This window comes from Somniosus microcephalus, chromosome 10 (genome assembly GCF_052327205.1).
Source record: "Somniosus microcephalus isolate GS21.2 chromosome 10, FLI_Smic_1.0, whole genome shotgun sequence".
In the NCBI taxonomy this organism is placed as follows: Eukaryota; Metazoa; Chordata; class Chondrichthyes; order Squaliformes; family Somniosidae; genus Somniosus; species Somniosus microcephalus.
In genome coordinates this window covers 76,772,635-76,793,624 of record NC_140996.1, presented here as the reverse complement: position 1 = coordinate 76,793,624, position 20,990 = coordinate 76,772,635, and the positions used below count along the sequence as shown (strand labels likewise).

Sequence of the window (20,990 nt, the reverse complement as noted above, 5' to 3'; positions counted from 1 at the left end):
GTGCGCGATTGAGGGTGGCCCTCCTCCAGTCCTGCCTAGCCCTCTCCTGTTGTGAGCTCTCTTTTCCTGCAATGAGGGAGACAAGTGGAGTTTGAGTGAGAGTGCAGGAGTGAGTGTAGAGATTGCATAGCATAGATACTTAGAAGGAGACAAAGATGGTGTGAGGCTGCAAGACCAAGGGCCCTCCCTATGTGTTGTCACTTGTGTTCCAAGCATCAGAGTGAGAGGCAGTGTGAGGGCTGCATGGTGTAATAGTTATGTGAATGTGAGCATAGAGAGATAGGGAATGGGTAAGGGTGCATGGATGTGACTGTGAAGTGGGATGTGGAGGAAGAGATTGCTGAAGCTGAGTGCTGTTGGGGAAAGGCAATGGGGATCAGGTTGAGGGTGATGGAAACTTCATACTTACTTTTCCTGTACGGTGAAGGTCATGGAAGCGCTTCCTGCACTGCATCCAGGTCCGGCGGGTGACTCCGAGAGTTCACCTCTGCAGTCACCTCCATCCATGCAGCCCTGGTCTCTTTGGGAGGCCTCTTCCTCCCTGAGCTAGGGAAGAGGACCTCCCTGTGGGCCCTAACGCATCCACCAATGTCTGCAGTGACGTCTCATCAAATTTGGTGGCAGCTTGGCCTCTGCCGCTGGCAGCAGCTGGTGCAGGCTCCTCTGCCATTCTGTCCGACTGGTTGGGAAGCCTGCAGAGGTTGAAAAGCTTGCTGGAGACTTTAAAAGCACCACGAATGATGACATCATACTGTGGGGCTTTCTGACTGGAAATGGGCAATTAGCAAGGGTCCCCACACGTTGGAAATAAATTGGCCAATTGAGGGAAAATTGCGTGCAGCTGGCTGACCCATTTAGATTCATGTCGGAACCTGACATTCGGGGGAGCCCGCCAATTCTCCGCACCTGCGGCAAAATCGGCCCCATAGAGCACAAAAGCAAGGCAGTTATGATGAACCTTTATAAAACACTGGTTCGGCCTCAACTGAAGTATTGTGTCCAAATCTGGGCACCGCACTTTAGGAAGAATGTGAAGGCCTTAGAGAGGGTGCAGAAAAGATTTACGAGAATGATTCCAGGGATGAGGGACTTCAGTTACATGGATCGACTAGAGAAGCTGGGATTGTTCTCCTTAGAGCAGAGAGGGTTGAGAAGAGATTTGATAGAGGTGTTCAAATGCATGAGGATCTGGACAGAGTAGAGAGAAACTGTTCCCATTGGCGGAAGGGTCGAGAACCAGAGGACACAGATTTAAGGTGATTGGCAAAAAAAACAAAGACAACATGAGGAAAAACATTTTTATGCAGCAAGTGGTTAGGATCTGGAATGCACTGCCTGAGAGAGTGGTGGGAGCAGATTCAATCGTGGCTTTCAAAAGGGAATTGGATAAGTACCTGAAGGAAAATAATTTGCAGGGCTACGGGAAAGGGGCAGGGGAATGGGACTAGCTGAAGTGCTCTTGCAGAGAGCCGGCACGGGCTCGACGGGCCAAATGGCGGCCTCCTATCAATGCAAAGCAAAACCATATTCACCCTTCAGATGTACTATTGGTGTGAAACTGCTATACAGGGAGACTACATTTGTAAAGTAAATACACCATTTGAGTTCACCCTACTTGTGTAATTGCCTCCACTAAGGCTAACATCCAGAGGAATACTTTGAGCTTCTTGAAGGTAGTAACCTGGAGCAGTATGCATTATTGTCACTAAGCATTGCTGTCCTGATTTGACAGATCAGGGTGATGAACATTTGCTGCTGTGGTCCAAGCTGGCCTGAATATGTAATTCTTCAGGGTCTTGTTCAGAGTTTTTCTAGTACTTTTGTGTGTCCAGGGATCTGTACTGGGGCCTCAGCTTTTCACCATATATATAACTGACTTGCATGAAGGAATAGAGAGTTATATATCCAAGTTTTCAGATGACACTCTGTTAGGAGGCGTAGTAGGTTATGCAGATGGGAGCAGGAAGTTACAAAGGGACATAGACAGACTAAGTGGGCTAAAGAATGGCAGAAGGAGTTCAATGAAGGGAAAGTGTGAGGTCATCCACTTTGGATCCGAGAGCCAAATCGGAATATTTTCTTAATGGTGAGAGGCTAGGCGCTGTGGAGGAGCAAAGGATTTTAGGTGTCCATGTGCACAGATCACTTAAAGCTAGTTCACAGGTACAAAAAGTAATCAAAAAGGCTAATGGAATGTTGGCTTTTATCTCCAGGGGGCTGGAATACAAAAGTGAGGAAGTAATGCTTCAGTTGTAAAGAGCCATTTAGGAGTGAAATCAGGAAGCATTTTACAGAGTAGTGGAAATGTGGAACTTTCTCCCCAAAAGGCTGTAGATTCTGAGTCAATTGAAATTTTCAACACTTGAGGTCGATAGATTTTGTTAGGTAAGGGTAACAAGATATATAGAATGGTTACAGCACAGAAGAGGGCAATTCGGCCCGTTGATCCCGTGCCAGCGCTCCAAGAGCACTTCTTCCAAGAGCTAGTCCCACTCCCCCGCCCTTTCCCTTTAGCTCTGCAAATTTTTTCCTTCAGGTATTTATCCAAATCCCTTTTGAAAGCCACAATTGAATCTGCCTCCACCACCCTTTCAGGCAGTGCATTCCAGATCATAACCACTCACTGCATAAAAAAGTTTTTCCTCATGTCGCTTTTGATTCTTCTGCCAATCACCTTAAATCTGTGTCCTCTGGTTCTTGACCGTTCTGCCAATGGGAACAGTTTCTCTCTATCTACTTTGTCTGGACCCCTCATGATTTTGAACACCTCTATCAAATCTCTTTTCAACCTTCTCTGCCTATTCACGTAACTGAAGTCCTTCAACCCTGGAACCAGTCTTGTAAATCTTTTCTGCACCCTCTCTAAGGCCTTCATATGCTTCCTAGAGTGCGGTGTCCAGAATTGGACATAGTACTCCAGTTGAGGATGAACCATTGTTTTATAAAGGTTCATCATAACTTCCTTGTTTTTGTACTCTATGCCTCTATTTATGAAGCCCAGGATCCCGTATGCTTTTTTAACCACTTTCTCAACCTGCTCTGCCACCTTCAACAATTTGTGCACAAATATCCCCAGGTCTCTCTGTTCCTGCACCCCCTTTAGAATTGTACCCTTTAATTTATATTGCCTCTCCTCATTCTTCCTACCAAAATGTATCACATCACACTTTTCTGCGTTAAATTTCACCTGCCACTTGTCTGCCCATTCCACCAGCCTGTCTGTGTCCTCTTGAAGTCTATCACTATCCTCCTCACTGTTCACTATACCTCCAAGTTTTGTGTCATCTGCACATTTTGAAATTGTGCCCTGTAAACCCAAGGCCAAGTCATTAATATATAGCAAGAAAAGCAGTGGTTCTAGTACCGAGCCCAAGGGAACACCACTGTATACCATCCTCCAGTCCAAAAAACAACCATTCACTACTCTCTGTTTCCTGTCACTTAGCCAATTTCGTATCTATGCTGCCACTGTCCCTTTTATTTCATGGGCTTCAACTTTGCAGGCAAGCCTATTATGTGGAGAAAATCTAGTAAATGGAGTCCAGATACAGATCAGCCATGCTCTAACTGAATGGCGGAACAGGCTCGAGGGGCTGAATAACCTACTCCTTTTCCTATAGGACAGTCAGAACAGAAGTAAAATAGCCAGTGTACTCTTAACTGTAACCAAAGGAGCACCAGCTCCTGATCCAGTAACTTTATTATTTTCAGTTCTTGTCATCCATATGGCTTTCTGAGTGACGTGTAGGTTGTAGATAGCCCGTGTTCACTGAAACTGTGCCAAGACTGCCTAACGAAATTTTACATAGAACCTTTTCTCGCAGTCAGAAAGAAAGATGATTTCTATCCCATCAGTCTGTACTGGAATGAAGCACAAGACTAGGGGGCCGTACCCCATGACCAATTTTCCTGACATTTGTCCAGGGGAATGTTAATTCTCTGGGTACAAAAATAAAGAAAAGAGGCCATTCACCTGGTCTCTACTCCCTTCACATTGCTCCAAGCTTTCTGGGACTACACAGCAAGGGGGGGGGAGGGAGTGGGGGTTGCATAGAACTAGGCCTGTGCTTGAAATAAGCATAGGGCCATCATTGCCATCTCAGTGAGACGGGAGGGGGCATTCTCGGCCTCCCGCCTCTTTCTCTTGTTGTGGCTGTAGTGTGCCTAAACATAGGAGTGTCCCAAGAAGTTAGCATTGGGCTTGCACTGGCACACACCCTCAGACCAAAAGATTTGAGGGGGTCTAGCAGCAATCTGAAGAGGACCCCAGAAGGTAAGTTTATATTTTTTTTAAGCTTACCCTGGTCTTCAGACAGCCAGAAACACAGACACACTCACATTTAATTGCTCCTTTTGCTGACAGTAAACCCTACTAGAGGGTTGTATCAGAGGTGCCTCCAAGCCATGTTATTGGCATGGAACAAGAAATTCTGGTGCACCTGCACCAGCACAGTGACGTTTGAGCACTCTGCTCCTGACCAGCACCAGGGCAGAGGGGAGCCAGGAAAATAGAACCCTTGCACCCAGTCTTCCAGTAGTCTGGTAAATTTATCATTGTGGTGGTGTTCAAACAAACTCAGTCTAACTGAGATCTCCACTCAGGCTTCATGGAGGGTGTTGGGCTCCACAGGTCGCTGGATGGAATTAGTCGGCCTCTCCGTGCTGGAGAGGATGACTTCCAGGCTCTGCGTCAAGCTATGGGCCAAACCGGAGGCGGATTCCTCCATCCCCCTAGCCATGACCCATAAGCTTGCAGGCAAGCTGTCCATTGCACCAAGCATTTAGTTTGTTAAACCCATCAGCCTTCTTCTGAAGTTTGGCCCTACAAGATCCTCATCTGACTCCTCTACAGCAGAACTAGTATGCGAACCTGCCCCCTGGTGTCCCTTCCACCCGGCGTGGCTACTGCCCACTAGTGCCTGGTGTGTCCCACTGTGAGGATTCCTGTTCTACCCTAGCCTCTATTATGCCTCTCTTGAGTTGGTGCCTGCGACAGTGGTAGCGGTTGACTCAGTGCCTTCCTCCTCTTCCAGTTTCTGCAGGAGGGGGGAGTGGGGGTGGTGGTTGCTGTGTGCAAGGTGGATTTTGCTCCTGGGAGCCTGCAGTGATGAAGCTAGAAGGGATAGGATGCAGTATGTGTGGCCACTACAGGAGGATGTATGGATGTATGTGATGAGGCCATATGGAGCTTGTGAGTGAGGATAGGTTTGGGGGATTAGGGATTAGGAATAGTTGTGGATATGTAAGGAAGCTGGCGTGGTCACATACCTCTAGGCAAGATGTCTCCTGCTCTGCCTGTGGCCACGGCGCTTGCCACTCCCCTCCCGATCACTGCCTCCTCAAGGGGAGTGATCGCATGCAGTCGTGCTTCCCCTCCCCCGGTCAGGTCCTGGTGTTGCCTGTTATGTGCTATCTTGTCCTGGAAGAGTGGTGATTGTGAATGAGTGTATTGGCAGGTGTGTTTGTGTGTGCATGGTGCCTCAAATTGAAGAGCTGTGAAATGTGTCTGAGGTGTGGGTAGTGCCTGTGAAGGATGCAATAGTGTGGGGCGTGTGAATGTCAGTGTATAGTTAGTTGGTGGATGAAGTGTGTTGAGGTTGTGAAGCTGGTTATGGTACAGTTATTGAGAAGTGTGTTTGTGAGATGGGATCTTACCTTGACCACTTGTGTCTAATCGTTATTTTGCGACATTGGAGCCATGTCCTGGGGGCACTGCTCCTGTCTGTGATTTCCTCAGCGATCTGTTCCTACGTCCGCCGTATTATTTGCCTCTGTGGCCTCCTTTTCCTCCCCCAATGTGGGTACAGGACGTCCCTCCTCCACCAGGACCTCCAGTGCTGCGTAAGAGAACCTGTGAGCCCTCTCCCTTGGTCCTTGAGCCATCCTGATACGTGCCCTTGTCTGTCGGCCAGCGAACTCCACACCTTCAGTGGAAGTGTGTGCTGGAGGCTACATATACCGCTTCACGAAAATTGTTTCTAATCTGCGCTTGAGTGTTAAATGTGCAGGTCTCCATTTTAGCGCCTCCAGGCACGTTTAAATCATGGTAATCAGCAATTAGCCCCAAAATTGCAGGCTAAAACTAGACTTTTAAACAGGTGTGCCTTATTAGCACAGCACCCACTTAGCGCCTGTTTTCACCCTTTCTCCAAAATAAACCCCTTTATCTCTTTTTGATATTTGAACAGTTGGGAGAAAGAAGTAGGGGGAGGGGTGTTGGGAGAGAAAAAAACATCTTGGTCTGGCCAAGTAGTCAACGTATCTCATTCATTCTGCATAGTAAATGCATTTGTCCTCTCTTTTAAGATTCTAGTGGGTTCCAGTATGGGTGGATGGCTGATGCTCCTAGCTGCACTGGCACGGCCAGAAAAGATAGCTGCGCTTGTTGGCATAGCTACAGGGGCTGATTATTTGGTGTCTGCTTTCAAACAGCTTCCTTTGGAGGTAAGTGCACCGTATTAACTTGTGCTATAATTATTTTTGCTTCATGTGGTCTTTTGAAATCCACAAACTCTAGTATATTTTAAGCTTAACGATTTATCTTTGTCCTTTCTCTTCTCTCCACACCACCCCACCCAACTAAACTGTTGGTTTTTCAAACTGATAAAATCTGAATAATCCATAACCTTTGATTAAAATAATCATTCATTCAAAATAGAGATTGACTGCTGATCGAGCTAACCTCGAACGTGAACGCTGCTTGGGCTCGGGCTCCATCGCTCTGCTGAGCCGTCGGTGATGCTGTGCGGTCCAGGTGCTGCTCCTGACCCAGCGGCGGTCCCGGGACCCGAGCCGGACTCATCCCAGGGAGGGAATGTGACAGCAGGACCTTCCTCATGCCGGACCACTGAAGGTGCCGGACCGTCGGGTGCCGGATTACCGGGGTTCAACCTGTATCTCTCTAACTTGTGTTTAGCATGGGGCAGCAAGAGGTCTGGGATGTCCCTACTAATTCATACATGCCAACCTAGAAAACTAGCAAAAGCTGACTGACAAAATGGATTTTTGCCTGCATTAAATATTTTACTTTAGATTCTGTCTAGAAATACCATGTAAGGGATTAATGCAGTACATGATCAGTCATGGCTAGCTATTTTCTGCAAGATGGAGGAAACTTCCATTTTCATCTGCATATGAAATTGGTCACATCAAATGCATTGTCCCTCAAATACCTTGTGGTATCTCCTAGTTAGATGGTGTTCTATTCTAGTGTTACTTAGTTTGACACTTCAATTGCAATCAGGTTGTGAGCAGTCTCCAAATGGAAATTGTATTTGTGTGGTCCCAAGCCACCTGGACACAGATCAAAGAACTGGAATCAACCTGAGGTTTGATTAACAGCCGTGTCTGAGATCTTTGAGGAGGGGATAAGGTCATCAATTGGCTAAATGTCTCTTGCTGACCAGCTCGGTGCTGGAAGCCTTCAATCACGTGTTCTTATTGGGCTTCATGTGGTTTATGGGCCAGTGTTGGTGGATTTCCTGTGGTTATGGTCACAACAAAAAGTTTGTTTGTCTGGTAACAATAACCTCTGCATAATTCAGGCCCGAGTAGTTTTAAACAACAAGCTTTAATATACATTGACTAATAACTAGTTTTATACAATTGTTCTACGGTATTACATTAAGTGGCAAACAATTAATACAACCTGTTTTGTTCACAAAGTCTCATTCAAGCTGATCAGACTTGTAACCTTGTGCATCGACTTCTGACTGTCCCAAGAGTGCTCTAACTTTGAGGAAAAATGACCCATTCTTGTACTATTTGGCTACCTTGGGCTGCACCTACGCAAAACAGTATGTGTAGATGCACATTGGCTGAGGCCACGTATTGAGGTTTTTATCCCGCTTTTAATCTTTTGGCCTTCATCTGTTCTACAAGCTTTGTTTAATGCGTAGGCCAAATGGACTTGCAGCCTTCCATAATTCTGACTCTCTTGTACCATCTCTTACTGTGGTATGTGGTGTTTTAGCAACTTCCCCCTTATCTTGGTGCCTGATTCTCATGCCTCAGCTCATTTTTGTTCACGGAGAAATAAAAACCTTTCCCTTTTCTCCATATTCACTTTCTGGCTAAAAATGCTAAAACAATGCAGGCTGGGATACTTTGACCATTTAAACAATTTTAAAATATTCTAATAGTCACTTTGAATTCTGTATCTTGTTCGAGGGGTTCTGTGTTTCCCTGTAAATAGTGTTCCAGATAGTTGAACAAGTAGGTAGGTCTCTATAACGGAGACATTATTGGCTGGAATGAAAACTTATGGAGATAGGAACAGGCCTTGTGAAACCATGCTCCATTACCACCATGAATGATCTGATCAAGCATGTATCCACAGTGTCATAGCTTTAATTTGGGCTAGCCAGTAAGGAAAGCAAGTTTGGGACATCTTGCATTTCCTGCTCCTGCAAGGTACCGCCATTTCAGACCAGTCAGAGGGAATTGTTCTGCGGACGTTTGGTAATCTGAGCTCAACCCTGTGAGGGTACAAGTTATGTGAAACAAACATTTGAAAGAGATGTGGACAAATATTAATTTTCTTAAAGGAAATTTGTTATTAGCCCTCTGTTCATTAATAACACATTGTTATATCACAAAATTGGAAGCATATTGTTAAAAATTACTTTTGTCTTACCTGATTCCAACAGTTTGTTAAACCTAACCAACTCTAATGAGCAAATAATGAGGATTTCCTGTCCCGTAGATGTTTAAGTACTCCAGGTAGTTATATGTGACAGATTATTATCCGATAATGAGGATCATGACTGTTGACAAAATCTATTATGATAATCCATTGTAAAATTTTGCAACACTTTCTAAATTGCTTGTTATTTCTGTTAGACAAAGAAAGAAATCGAAACAAAAGGTGAATGGTATTTGCCAGACCAGCACAAGGATGCAGGATTTTACAAGATCCCCTACGCCTTTCTTAAAGATGCTGAAAATCACTGTGTGTTGCACGGCACCATTCCAATAACCTGTCCTGTGCGGCTCATCCACGGTTTGAAGGACGACCATATTCCCTGGCAGATCTCACTGAATGTGGCTGAAAATGTTCTTGGTTCGGATGTTGACCTTATCCTTCGCAAACAAGGACAGCATCAAATGAGTGAGAAAGATGATGTCAAATTAATAGTATACACAATCGATGATCTGATAGACAAACTTACAACGTTGGCGTAAATGGGTAGGGTTAGAAATTGGTGCCATATATGTATATAATTAGCAGTACACTGAACCGATGGAAGCCATTTGCATCGGCGATTCCTGTGACATGAATGTCCTATGTTTGTAGAATTATACTGAACTGGTCCTAACAAGTGCTTTTGGAATATGTACCTTTAGAGCAAAAAATCTTCTATGTTATCAACAGAAAAAAATGACCAAATGCAGTTTGAGCTGTAAACAGTGTAGCATGTAATCCAATTACTAAAGATTTATAAGTGAACCTGTTTCTTTTTACAGCAATGCTGAGGCTTGCTGGACAATGGTTTTAATGTTCTATTGTCTGGTCAATTAAATGGAATCGACTGTGTCTTACGTGCAATTAATGGGATATGTCTCAAAATGCTGCATTTGTACATAGATAATGTTGGGAATGCTAGCAGTGTTGATCAGAAGAATCCTATACTGTTGCCAGACATGTTTGCCAATTACAATTCAGTATTACAACACTCTCTTCCTGTGTACATACTATGTTTTACTTTGATTAAATGATCATATGTGACTGATTTCTATAGTATCTGTGCCATAGGTCTCAACTTGCATTGTATAACAGTTACGTTTTCTACTACAATATGCTTGAGAACACCCATGAAAAAATAAATTGGTAACGCTAATATCCTTCCTTATCTATGAAGCTGGTTTTAGAAGTCACATGGAAAACATTCAGTATTTAATGAATTCTTTATTGGTGATGTATCCCTAGTTCTTTCACAGTACCTTGGAGGTTGGTGCTTTTTCAGGAGTGTTATATCGAGGAACTACTGAATGGAGAGGAAATAGTTTATCCTGAACGTCTACAATGAATACTCGATTCCATAATAAATCTGATTTTTATGAAAGCTCCAGTGTAACATGAAATATTACAGCATAAAATATCACCTGTCCTCAGAGGCTAAGGGCTGAGATTGGGTTTTACAGAGTGCTGGCCAAATTAACAACTCAAGGTTGGCTGCGGCCTGTACCATTGTTTCTGTTCACTTTGATTAAATAGGAAAACTTTGACAGTCCTCCTTGGAAACTGGAGGGTCAGCCCTATACAAAAGTTTTTTTTAAAGGACGTCTTGCTTTATAACTTGATATAGACAGTAATCAATGCAATTTTAAGCACATTGTCCAAATAATTTTATTTGTTTATATGTTGATTGTTTAGATTTAACATGTTTATATTACTACCCCCTTGGCAGTTGTGATTTTTTGCTACTCGTTTCAAATAATTAAACTGGAAAAGAAAACTCTGAACTTGCACTGATGCTGTTTTTGTTTTCTGCTGTGGTCATTTTGCTTTGTGGCACATTGATCTTTATTGGTTCATGAATGAAGCATGTCTTCACGTGGCCGAAGAGTGTCTTTAAAATGTTTTAAAGCAGGGTAAAATATGGACAAGCTACAGAGAAAAATTCAACAATTGTAGTTTTAGTTGTGCAGGGGCATGAGAGGAATAGTAAGAGGTAAGAAAGCTAAAAATTGGGAAAAAAAAAAGATGCAGTAGTAACTTGGGAATTTCATTGTTAAATTATAATTACAGCGCAATTATGTATTTAAAATGTTAATTTAATCAGATTCAATTCCTAATATCTACCATTCTGCAGTAAATTTAGCATCTTGTTTTGGTCATTTTGCTGCTGGTGGTGCTTTCTAGATGAAATTGTAGTAATGTATTACTTCAATTGAAAATGAAGAGTCTGGTATTTAATGGCCTTTGTCTATACATATCCCTATAATCCCAATCCTGTTCCTAAAGAACATCATACAGAGCACACAAGATGAGTACAGACACATGGGACAAGGATATACCTAAATACAACAAGAGCAAAGTTTACAAAATGCTTCAAATGTGGATCAACCAAGATTTTAAAAAGGGACAATGACTGAAATGTAAGAAGAAGGGAGAGGATAACCATTGGGTTGAGTTAGTGGCCGAGAAATTCGGTTGGTAGCGCCAGCGATTAGCGCCGAAAGAGCCCGAGAATTGGGGCGTTACCCAATTTTTGGGCAGGCGCAGTGAATATAGCGCCACCTCCCATATTGAGTATCCTTTTAGCGCCGGCGCTAACTCTTTGCGCGTGCCCGCGTGCGCAGGCAGATCATGACGTCATTTCAGTGTGCAACGCCTTTTTGGCGCCCCGGACCAGATATTCGGTGGCGCCCGCAACCTTTCCGCCCGGCGCTATTAGTGACCGTTGGATGGAGCGTTCCCAGGCCCTTCTCGGACTCGGGGGGCGCTATTTAAAGGGGACAGCACTAGTATAAAAGCTGCAGCCATTTGGGCTGGCCATTCTGATCGTTGCTGGAAAGAGTTGCTGACCTGCTGGACAGGAATTTTCTCATTGAGCCTTCAGAGGCACTGGCAGCTTGAGGGCCCGGCTCCCGAGCTGGTGATGCAGCATCTGAAAGCAGGGAGGTGGAGGAGTGGCTTTAGCAAAAGGACAGCTTGGCAGCAAGGGGTGCCAGATTGCGGCAAGGCTATGACATGGGTCCACAGTGAGAAAGCATGCTGGTGAGGGGAACAAGTGGAAGGAGACAGTTGTAAAAGGTGAGAACCTTACCATCGCTGTCGACAATGGGGTCGGCAGCTGCAGTGGTTACAGGACCATTCAGACGTCCTCCAAGAATCTGGTGGACTCTCTCCTCGAGATCCGTGAGTGACCACTTGTGGAGGTCCTCCACCGGTGCGAAGCTGGTCTTTGCCAATCCTCGCCAGCTTGGACTGCAGGGGAAAGGAGGGGAAGTTATGTTACCTGATGCCCTGAGTGATCATCTCATGCCCCCCATGGTGCAAGAGCCCTTACATGACGCCTTGAGTCAAATGTGCATGTGTGCCCAGAAAGGGCCATGGGTGCTTGCTGGAAGAAGGCCAATGGGGCACAGCCCACCCTGTAGCCATAAAGTCAGGTGCAAATAAAGGGATGCAGAAGTTTGCAGAAACAACACCCACCCTCACAACCCGACTGAGCTCGTTGAATTTCTTTCTGCAGTGGACAGGGCTCCTGGTCACCATGCTGCTGGAGTTGACCCTCTGGCATACATCCCTCCAAGCTCATCAGTAGTCCTTATGATTCGGCCTCCTGCCATTGTCTGGGTAGAGAACAGCTCGCCGCCGCTCCACTGCAGCCACCAATTGCTCCAGAGCCTCATTGGTGAAGCGCTCTGTCTCACCACCTCCATCTGGTCCAAGTTTTTAGCGCCAGAGAAGGTCCTGCGCCGATTCTGAGGCCTGCAACATGTTTAGTGAGTTGGTCACACCGCAGGGTAGGGCTGCACAGGAAGAAGGGAAATGGGTGACCACCAGGCGGAGCAATAGAAGCAGGCAGGTAGTGCAGGAGACCCCTGTGACCATTCCCCCCTCAAACAGGTATACCGCTTTGGATACTGTTGAGGGGGATGACTCACCAGGGGAAGGCAGCAGCAGCCAACTTCCTGGCACTGGGGATGCTCCTGCTGCCCAGGAAGGGAGGAAAAAGAGTGGGAGAGCAATAGTGGTAAGGGATTCTATAGTAAGGGGAACAGATAGGCGTTTCTGTGGCCGTAGACGTGAATCCAGGATGGTTTGTTGCCTCCCTGGTGCCAGGGTCAAGGATGTCACTGAGCGGCTGCAGGCCATTCTGGAGGGGGAGGGTGAACAGCCAGAGGTCGTGGTCCACATTGGTACCAACGACATAGGTAAAAAGAGGGATGAGGTCCTGCAGCAAGAATTTAAGGAGCTAGGTGGAAGATTAAAGAGCAGGACCTCAAAGGTTGTAATTTCTGGATTACTCCCGGTGCCACGTGCTAGTGAGTATAGGAATAGGAAGATAGAACAGATGAATGCGTGGCTAAAGGGATGGTGTAGGAGGGAGGGCTTTAGTTTCCTGGATCACTGGGTCTGCTTCTGGGAAAGGTGGGACTTGTACAAGTCGGACGGTTTACACCTGAACCAGAGGGGGACCAATATCCTTGCGGGGAGGTTTGCTAGCACTGTTGGGGGGGGTTTAAACTAATGGCAGGGGGATGGGATACAGAGTGAAACTATAGTAGGGGGTGATTTACAGCCAAATACGGAGGAAAAAACAAGTCAGCTGGGAAGGCAGAGCAAATATGTGAAGGCAAAAGGGAATATGGCAAGGCTGGAAGGCATTTATTTTAATGCAAGGAGTCTTGCAAATAAGGTGGATGAACTGAAGTTGTTGCTGAACACATGGGAGTACGATATTGTTGCTATCACGGAGACATGGTTGAGGGAGGGTCAGGACTGACAGCTCAATATTCCGGGGTATAGAATCTTCAGGCGAGACAGAGGGGGGTGTAAAAGGGGAGGGGGTGTTGCAATATTAATTAAGGAGTCAATTACTGCTGTAAGGAGGGACGATATATTAGCGGGCTCCTCTAATGAGGCCATATGGGTAGAACTTAAAAACAAAAAGGGGGCAAGCACTTTGCTGGGAGTGTACTATAGGCCCCCAAACAGTCAGGGGGAGATAGAGGAACAGATAGGTAGGCAAATCTCAGCGAAGTGCGAAAATGATAGGGTAATAATAGTGGGGGATTTCAACTTCCCCAATATAAATTGGGATAGTCAGAGTGTGAAAGGCTTAGAGGGTGCAGAATTCTTAAAGTGCATCCAGGAGAGCTTTTTGAGCCAACATGTAGAAAGTCCTACAAGAGAGGGGGCGGTACTGGACCTAATTCTGGGGAATGTAGCCGGGCAAGTGGTGGAAGTGTCAGTAGGAGAGCATTTTGGCGACAGTGACCATAATTCGGTGAGATTTAAGGTGGTCATGGAAAAAGACAAAGACGGCCCGGAAATAAGGGTTCTAAATTGGGGAAAGGCCGATTTTAATATGATAAGGCAGGATCTGGCCAAAGTGGACTGGGAGCAGCTACTTATAGGAAAATCCGCATCAAAGCAGTGGGAGACTTTCAGAAGGGAAATAGTGAGAGTACAATGCCAACATGTTTCTGTAAAGGTCAAGGGTGGGACCAACAAGCAAAGGGAACCTTGGATGACGAGATATACAAAAATGCATTTGGAAAAAAAGGGGGGCTTTTGGCAGTTACAAAAGACTAAAGACGGAGGAAGCCCTAGAGGAGTATAAAAAGTGCAGGGGCATACTTAAAAAAGAAATTAGGAGGGCAAGGAGGGGCCATGAAATAACACTGGCGAGCAAAATAAAGGAAAATCCTAAGATGTTTTATAAGTATATTAAGGGCAAGAGGATAACCAGGGAAAGGGTAGGGCCCATTAGGGACCAAAGTGGCAAGCTGTGTGTAGAGCCAGATGATGTAGGCGGGGTTTTAAATGAATTTTTTGCATCTGTGTTCACAATGGAGAAAGACGATGTAGACATAGAAATCGGGCAAGGGGACTGTGACATACTTGAACATATTAGCATCGAGAGGGAGGAGGTACTAGCGGTTTTAGCAGGCCAAAAAGTGGATAAATCCCCAGGCCCGGACGAGATGTATCCCAGGCTGTTGTGTGAGGCAAAGGAGGAGATTGCAGGGGCTCTGACACAAATTTTCAGAACGTCTCTGGCCACAGGGGATGTACCAGAGGACTGGAGAACAGCTAATGTAGTACCATTATTCAAGAAGGGTAGCAGGGATAAACCAGGGAATTACAGGCCAGTGAGCCTAACATCTGTGGTAGGGAAATTATTGGAAAAAATTCTGAGGGACAAAATTAGTCTCCACTTGGAGAGGCAAGGATTAATCGGGGATAGTCAGCATAGCTTTGTCAAGGGTAAATCATGTCTGACCAATCTGATTGAATTTTTCGACGGGGTGACTAGGTGTGTGGATGAGGGAAATGCTGTGGATGTGGTTTACATGGATTTCAGTAAAGCTTTTGACAAAGTTCCGCATTGGAGACTGGTCAAGAAGGTAAGAGCCCATGGGATCCAGGGTGCCTTGGCGCGTTGGATCCTAAACTGGCTGAGTGGCAGGAGGCAGAGGGTGATGGTCAAAGGTTGCTTTTGTGACTGGAAGCATATGTCCAGTGGGGTACCTCAGGGATCGGTGCTGGGACCCTTGCTGTTTGTGATCTACATAAATGATTTGGATGAGAATGTAAAAGGTATGATCAGTAAGTTTGCAGATGACACAAAAATTGGTGGGGTGGTAAATTGCGAGGAGGAAAGCCTCAGGCTACAGGACAATATAAACGGGTTGGTCAGATGGGCGGAAAAGTGGCAAATGGAATTTAACCCTGAAAAGTGTGAGGTGATGCATTTTGGACAGACAAATAAGGCAAGGGAATACACAATGAGTGGTAGGACCCTAGGAAGTACAGAGGGTCAGAGGGACCTTGGTGTACATGTACATAGATCCCTGAAGGCAGCGGAACAGGTAGATAAGGTGGTTAAAAAGGCATATGGGATACTTGCCTTCATTAGCCGAGACATAGAATATAAGAGCAGGGAGGTTATGATGGAGCTGTACAAAACGCTGGTGAGGCCACAGCTGGAGTACTGTGTGCAGTTCTGGTCGCCTCACTAGGAAGGATGTGATTGCTTTGGAGAGGGTGCAGAGAAGATTCACCAGGATGTTACCTGGGATGGAGCGCCTCAGCTATGAAGAAAGACTAAACAGGCTGGGGTTGTTTTCCTTGGAGCAAAGAAGGCTGAGGGGGGACCTGATTGAGGTGTACAAAATGATGAGGGGCATAGATAGGGTAGATAAAGAGGAACTTTTCCCCTTAGTAGGGGGGTCAATAACAAGGGGGCATAGATTCAAGGTAAGGGGCAGGAGGTTTGGAGGGGATTTGAGGAGGAACTTTTTCACCCAGAGGGTGGTTGGAATCTGGAACTCACTGCCTGAAAGGGTGGTAGAGGCAGGAACCCTCATAACATTCAAGAAGCATTTGGATGAGCACTTGAAATGCCATTGCATACAAGGCTATGGACCAAATGCTGGAAAATGGGATTAGACTGGACAGGGATTGATGGTCAGCGCAGACACGATGGGCTGAAGGGCCTCTTTCTGTGCTGTATAACTCTATGACTCTATGACTCTAAGGCGCAGAGTGTGGATGCTGAAGCTGACTGACCCACCCCTTTAAGAGCTGGCCGGCACCTGGAAGTCTCGTGGTCATCGGTAATTGAGAGCACCTGCGCTGCGCCCGTCCGCTCCAATATTGGGTTGCGCTGGAAGTTTAGCGCCTTAGGAGTCCTGTGTAACGCCTGAATTTGCACCTCAATCACCTTCAGAGGCGATGCAACCCAATATCGCGCCAGGTGGTGATAAGTTGCGTCTGGCTATAAACTTTGCGCTGCGCCAATTGTAACGCCCCAAGCGGGGCTATACCCAATTTCTAGGCCAAAGAGTATACAGAGGCAGGTCAAAAAAATTAGCAGTGCCAAGATAACTGGATAAGGACACATAATAGCAAAATACTGTGGATGCTGGAAATCTGAAATAACAACTGAAAATGCTGGAAATACTCAGCAGGCCAGGCAGCGTCCCTCCACGAATGCTGCCTGGCCTGCTGAGTATTTCCAGCATTTTCTGTTGTTATTTTGGATAAGGACATATCTGCAGTTACAAGCAGACTGCAACAAATTATTGCAACATTGGCCCAGAACTTGGTGTCGGGGGCTTGCCGCGCGTGCAAGCCCCCGATGTGCACTTACCCGGCGCGCCGACATCTGAAACCTGGCCCGCAGTGGATTTCCTGTCAGTGGCCAGGTTCTGATGTCGGCGCGCTGTGCTAACCTGACCCAGCGGCGTAGTTAGTGCAATGTGCCGGCTGGGATCAGGTGAGCACTGTTCAGTCAATCAGGGGAGGGGAAACTTCATTCATAAGTTTGAGAGTAAGAACTGTCAAACTCATGAGAAGTACTGCACCCCAAAACACTATTTAAACTTTAAATAAAATTAAAAAAAAACATCCCAATCATTAAATTAAGTATAAATAAGTTTAAAAAAATAATTTAAACAATTATTTTTGAAAAAAATAAATTTTTAATAAAAAGGGTCTAAAACTAAACTTACCTTATTGTAGATTCTTTAAAATAATAAACCTGTGGAAAAAAAATTCTAAATTGCACTAAAACACCACTTACCTGTAAAAATAAATACTTACGTGTGCTTTTTACAAGCGTAAAGACCGGAGGCCTTTACACATGCGCAAATCCCCCAAAACAGAGGAAATCCAAGACGCACGCGCTGCCCCCTACAGCGCACGCGCTAGCCTCTTCACCTCTTGGGTTAGAGGAGAGGAAATGCCGGTTTTCAGCGCATGCGCTGTGCATGCTGAAAACCGGCATTTCCTCCGGCCAGACGCATGAGTACCCCGTCCGTACTCACGCGTTTGGGGAGGAATTACTGTCCCATTATGCTATAAACATTCCAATGTTATAACAGCAAGAAGATTGTTGAGGGAGGAAGGTAAAACACTGATGGGCCCATATAAGAGTTGAACAGGAGATTATAAATATACAAATAAAGAGAAAAATGCAGGAAATCAAACGAAAGCACAAAGTTGGAAGCACACCGTCGGCAAGTCAGCATCTGTGAAGGAAACAGGCAGCCAACATGTCTGGTCCACAGCCTTTATCTGAACTGAAAAGTAAGAGGGGCCAGCATATTAATAGAATAAGAAAAATAGGAGGGGAAACAATTCCAAATTAGCGAAGAAATTAAACCAGTAGGACATGTACAGAACAGTAGAAGTTTGTGCACAGTGACAGCAGAAACTACTAGGGCTTTTAAGTTTAATCATTGTGGCATTACCAACAGTCTGTAACATGCTCCAGCACTTGCTTTTGGTTCAGTTTTACTCTGAGCCACTCATTCCCACAATCTTGTAGTTCAGTTTCTTTCTCTCTGCATGATTGATAAGCATATTTCATTCACTAGGAGTAAAACCTAGCTTGAAAGATTCTGAAGGGACTGTGCTTAGCATGTACAGTACATTGAAATTATGTTGTAGTGCTGCATGCAGTTTTCTACTTCCATGTCCTATTGAACACCAAACACTTGGGCCTTTGTAATTTTTACTTAAAAGCCTAACTGAAATTGATTAACCAGAAAACCTCTACATGTAAAGCCTGTGGCCACGATCTGGTGTGAATGCAGTGTGCAGAAGATGAATATTATTCAAAGAATGAAGAAATTCCTAAAAGGTAGATGTGCCGAATTCCATGGAATTGTCACTTATGCATTTTTACCATTACTATGCATATTTCTTGTGTCTACGCTGAATTCACTGTGCATTCCAAAGGCTTAATGGGATTGTACATTTTAGGGCTATTTTCTAACCTTAACCCAGATTATTTTGGCTCTCGGAACAATCTCATGGGTGAGCCCTAATTCCCCATACCTTTGACAATGCTTATGCATTGAGGTCTGGGTAAGTTTTCAATAACACACTCAGGAAAGCAAACAGCAGACCCTATTTGCTTATCACTTTTAGGTATTGGATTATTTTATACTTTCATAAAAACCTGCTGCAATCATTGAAATCTGTACATTATCACAGCTGATCTCATTTAAAATATGGTGAAGTTATTAAATAATGAACAATTGAATAATCTAATGGGTCATAGTTATATCTTTACAGTAGAAAGTCTTCTGTCTACTCAAGACAAAAGTAAGGGGAGAAATTCGGCATCGCCCCATTTGGGGCGCAATTCTCGGCCGGGCGTAAAGTTTTGCACCCGGCGCAAATTATCGCAACCTACTGCGAAATTGGTCTGTCTCGCCTCTGGAGCCGATTGCAGCACTAAATCAGGCACTGCACGACTCTCTTAAGGCGCTAAGCCAGAGGAGTGAGGCGCTAACTCAGAGGGCGGTTGCACACAGACACACTGGCTCTGGTCAGCTCTTAAAGGGGAAGGTCGATCTTGATTTGCAGCCGCACCCTGTGCATCGGAGCCCTGAATCTCGGCCTGGACAGACCTGTTGCCAAATCCTGCAGCCAAGGACCATGGAGAGGGCCAGGGAGCGAGCGCAGCGTTTCAGCGAGGGGGCCTTGGAGGCTCTGGTTGGCGTGGTGGAGTGCAGGCGATCTCTCCTGTACCCGCAGAGTGGCAGGAGGCCTCTGCCCAGCGAGTACCGAAAAGCTTGGAGGGAGGTGGCTCACAGAGTGACCTCCAGCAGCATGGTGCCTAGGACCCCTGTGCAATGCAGGAAGAAGTTCAACGACATGACTCGGGTCGTCAGGGTGAGTGCCTTTTTCAGAAACCTCTTCATCCCTCCATCTCGCTTTATGGCCAAAGGGTCTTGAAAGCCCCAATGCCCAGCACTCCTCCAACACCTTTGGCCCTTCCAGAAAACTCACATGCACATTCAGCACTTTGCACACAGTAAGGCCTATTCTACCATGGGAGGCATTTCAGCGAAGATCATGGCTGCACACAGTAAGGGCTATTCCACCATGGGAGGCATTTCAGCCAAGATCATGGCTGCACACAGTAAGGGCTATTCCACTATGGGAGGCATTTCAGCCAAGATCATGGCTGCATCTTTACTCAGACCCCGTCCTTCTTCTTGCAGGGCAAGCTGGCACATAATAGGAGACAGCAGCAACGGACCGGGGGAGGCTGGCCTCACGTGCAAGCCCTGACCAATCTGGAGCAGCGAGTCCACCGGATTGTGGCAAGCCGGATGATTGGCCCCGTCGCCACTGGAGACGCCGACCCCGTTCTGGCCAGCAATGGTAAGATCATCACCTTTTTGACCTCTCTCCTTCCACTTGTTCCTCACAACAGCATCCTTTGACACTCTTGATCCAAATCAGTACATCGCTGCACTCATTCCTCCCTTGCTGCCACCCTGTCCTCATGCTAAAGCCACTCTTGTACCTCCCTACTTGTAAAATCTGTGTGTTATATTGCAAATTATTACACAGACTACAAGAATAAACTTTAACAGGACTTTACTATTCGAAGGTCAGGGCGAATCTGCCCAATCACTCATTACACAGCACTTATATACCGGTGTGGTCACCACCGGTATTACAGTATACCGCAGCCAAGATAAAGTAGTGCAACACCTAAAATAGTTCTCTTAAAGGTGGATGGTTACATACAATAGTTCTCTTAAAGGTAGAACGGTTACATACACTACAATCCTCCCTTTTTAGCTTACAACATACTTATTCCCCATTAAACATAACATCATAACATATATCCAACTTCATGTAAAAACAGTTCACAGATGTAGTCTCTGTGGAAAACAGTTCACAGATTCAGTCTCTGCGGAAAACAGTTCACAGATTCAGTCTCTGTGGAGGCGCCTCCTGTGCTTCTTGACTCGGTCTGGACAACGCCTCGGTGGTGTAGCAGTTCCCTGTGGTGTAGTCGGTTCACTTTGCTGGGGTGACTCATCCAATAGTCCTTCACTGGACTTAACAGCTTGAACTTCCGTCACTTCTGAACCAGCATTGCTGACTTCTACAAGCTTGAGTACCTTGGGAAGTTTTTCTACTTCCAAACTGATTTGGTTCCGTTCGGAGGGACCATGTGCATGATCTGGTAGGGGTGATAATGGTTCAGATGGGTCATCTTCTTCTGTTTCGTCTTTTCCTTTCCTGCTTCTTGGAGACTCTCTGTGCTCCACTGCCAGCCGCATGCACAGTTCCTCCTCCTCTTTCTCCTGTTGCCTTAGCAGCGCCACCATCTCCCGGTGTTTCTTAGACTTTTTGTGATTCTTCAGGGTTTTTGTACTTCGGAAGATTTCCCCACAAGCTGGGCAGAACAGGTCATCGTTATATTCGGTGTCGTTCAACAGGACATGGTAATAATCGGTGTCGTCCTGAGCTAGGCCAGCGAGAGGGTCTTTTATTT

At 45.7% G+C, this 20,990-nt stretch overlaps 1 protein-coding gene across 4 annotated transcripts in view; it reads left to right on the top strand.

Moving 5' to 3' along the window:
* Nucleotides 1–10,464, top strand: part of LOC147111553 (palmitoyl-protein thioesterase ABHD10, mitochondrial-like) — a 60,824-nt gene extending 50,360 nt beyond the window's left edge. For all 4 annotated transcript variants that reach the window (XM_085998623.1, XM_085998624.1, XM_085998625.1 and 1 more), the window contains 2 exons: nt 6,307–6,444; nt 8,842–10,464. In XM_085998623.1, the coding sequence (XP_085854749.1) occupies nt 6,307–6,444; nt 8,842–9,183 (480 nt within the window). In that variant the 3' untranslated portion in view covers nt 9,184–10,464. The remainder of the gene's footprint in view (nt 1–6,306; nt 6,445–8,841) is intronic.
* The last annotated feature ends 10,526 nt before the right edge of the window (nt 10,465–20,990 follow it).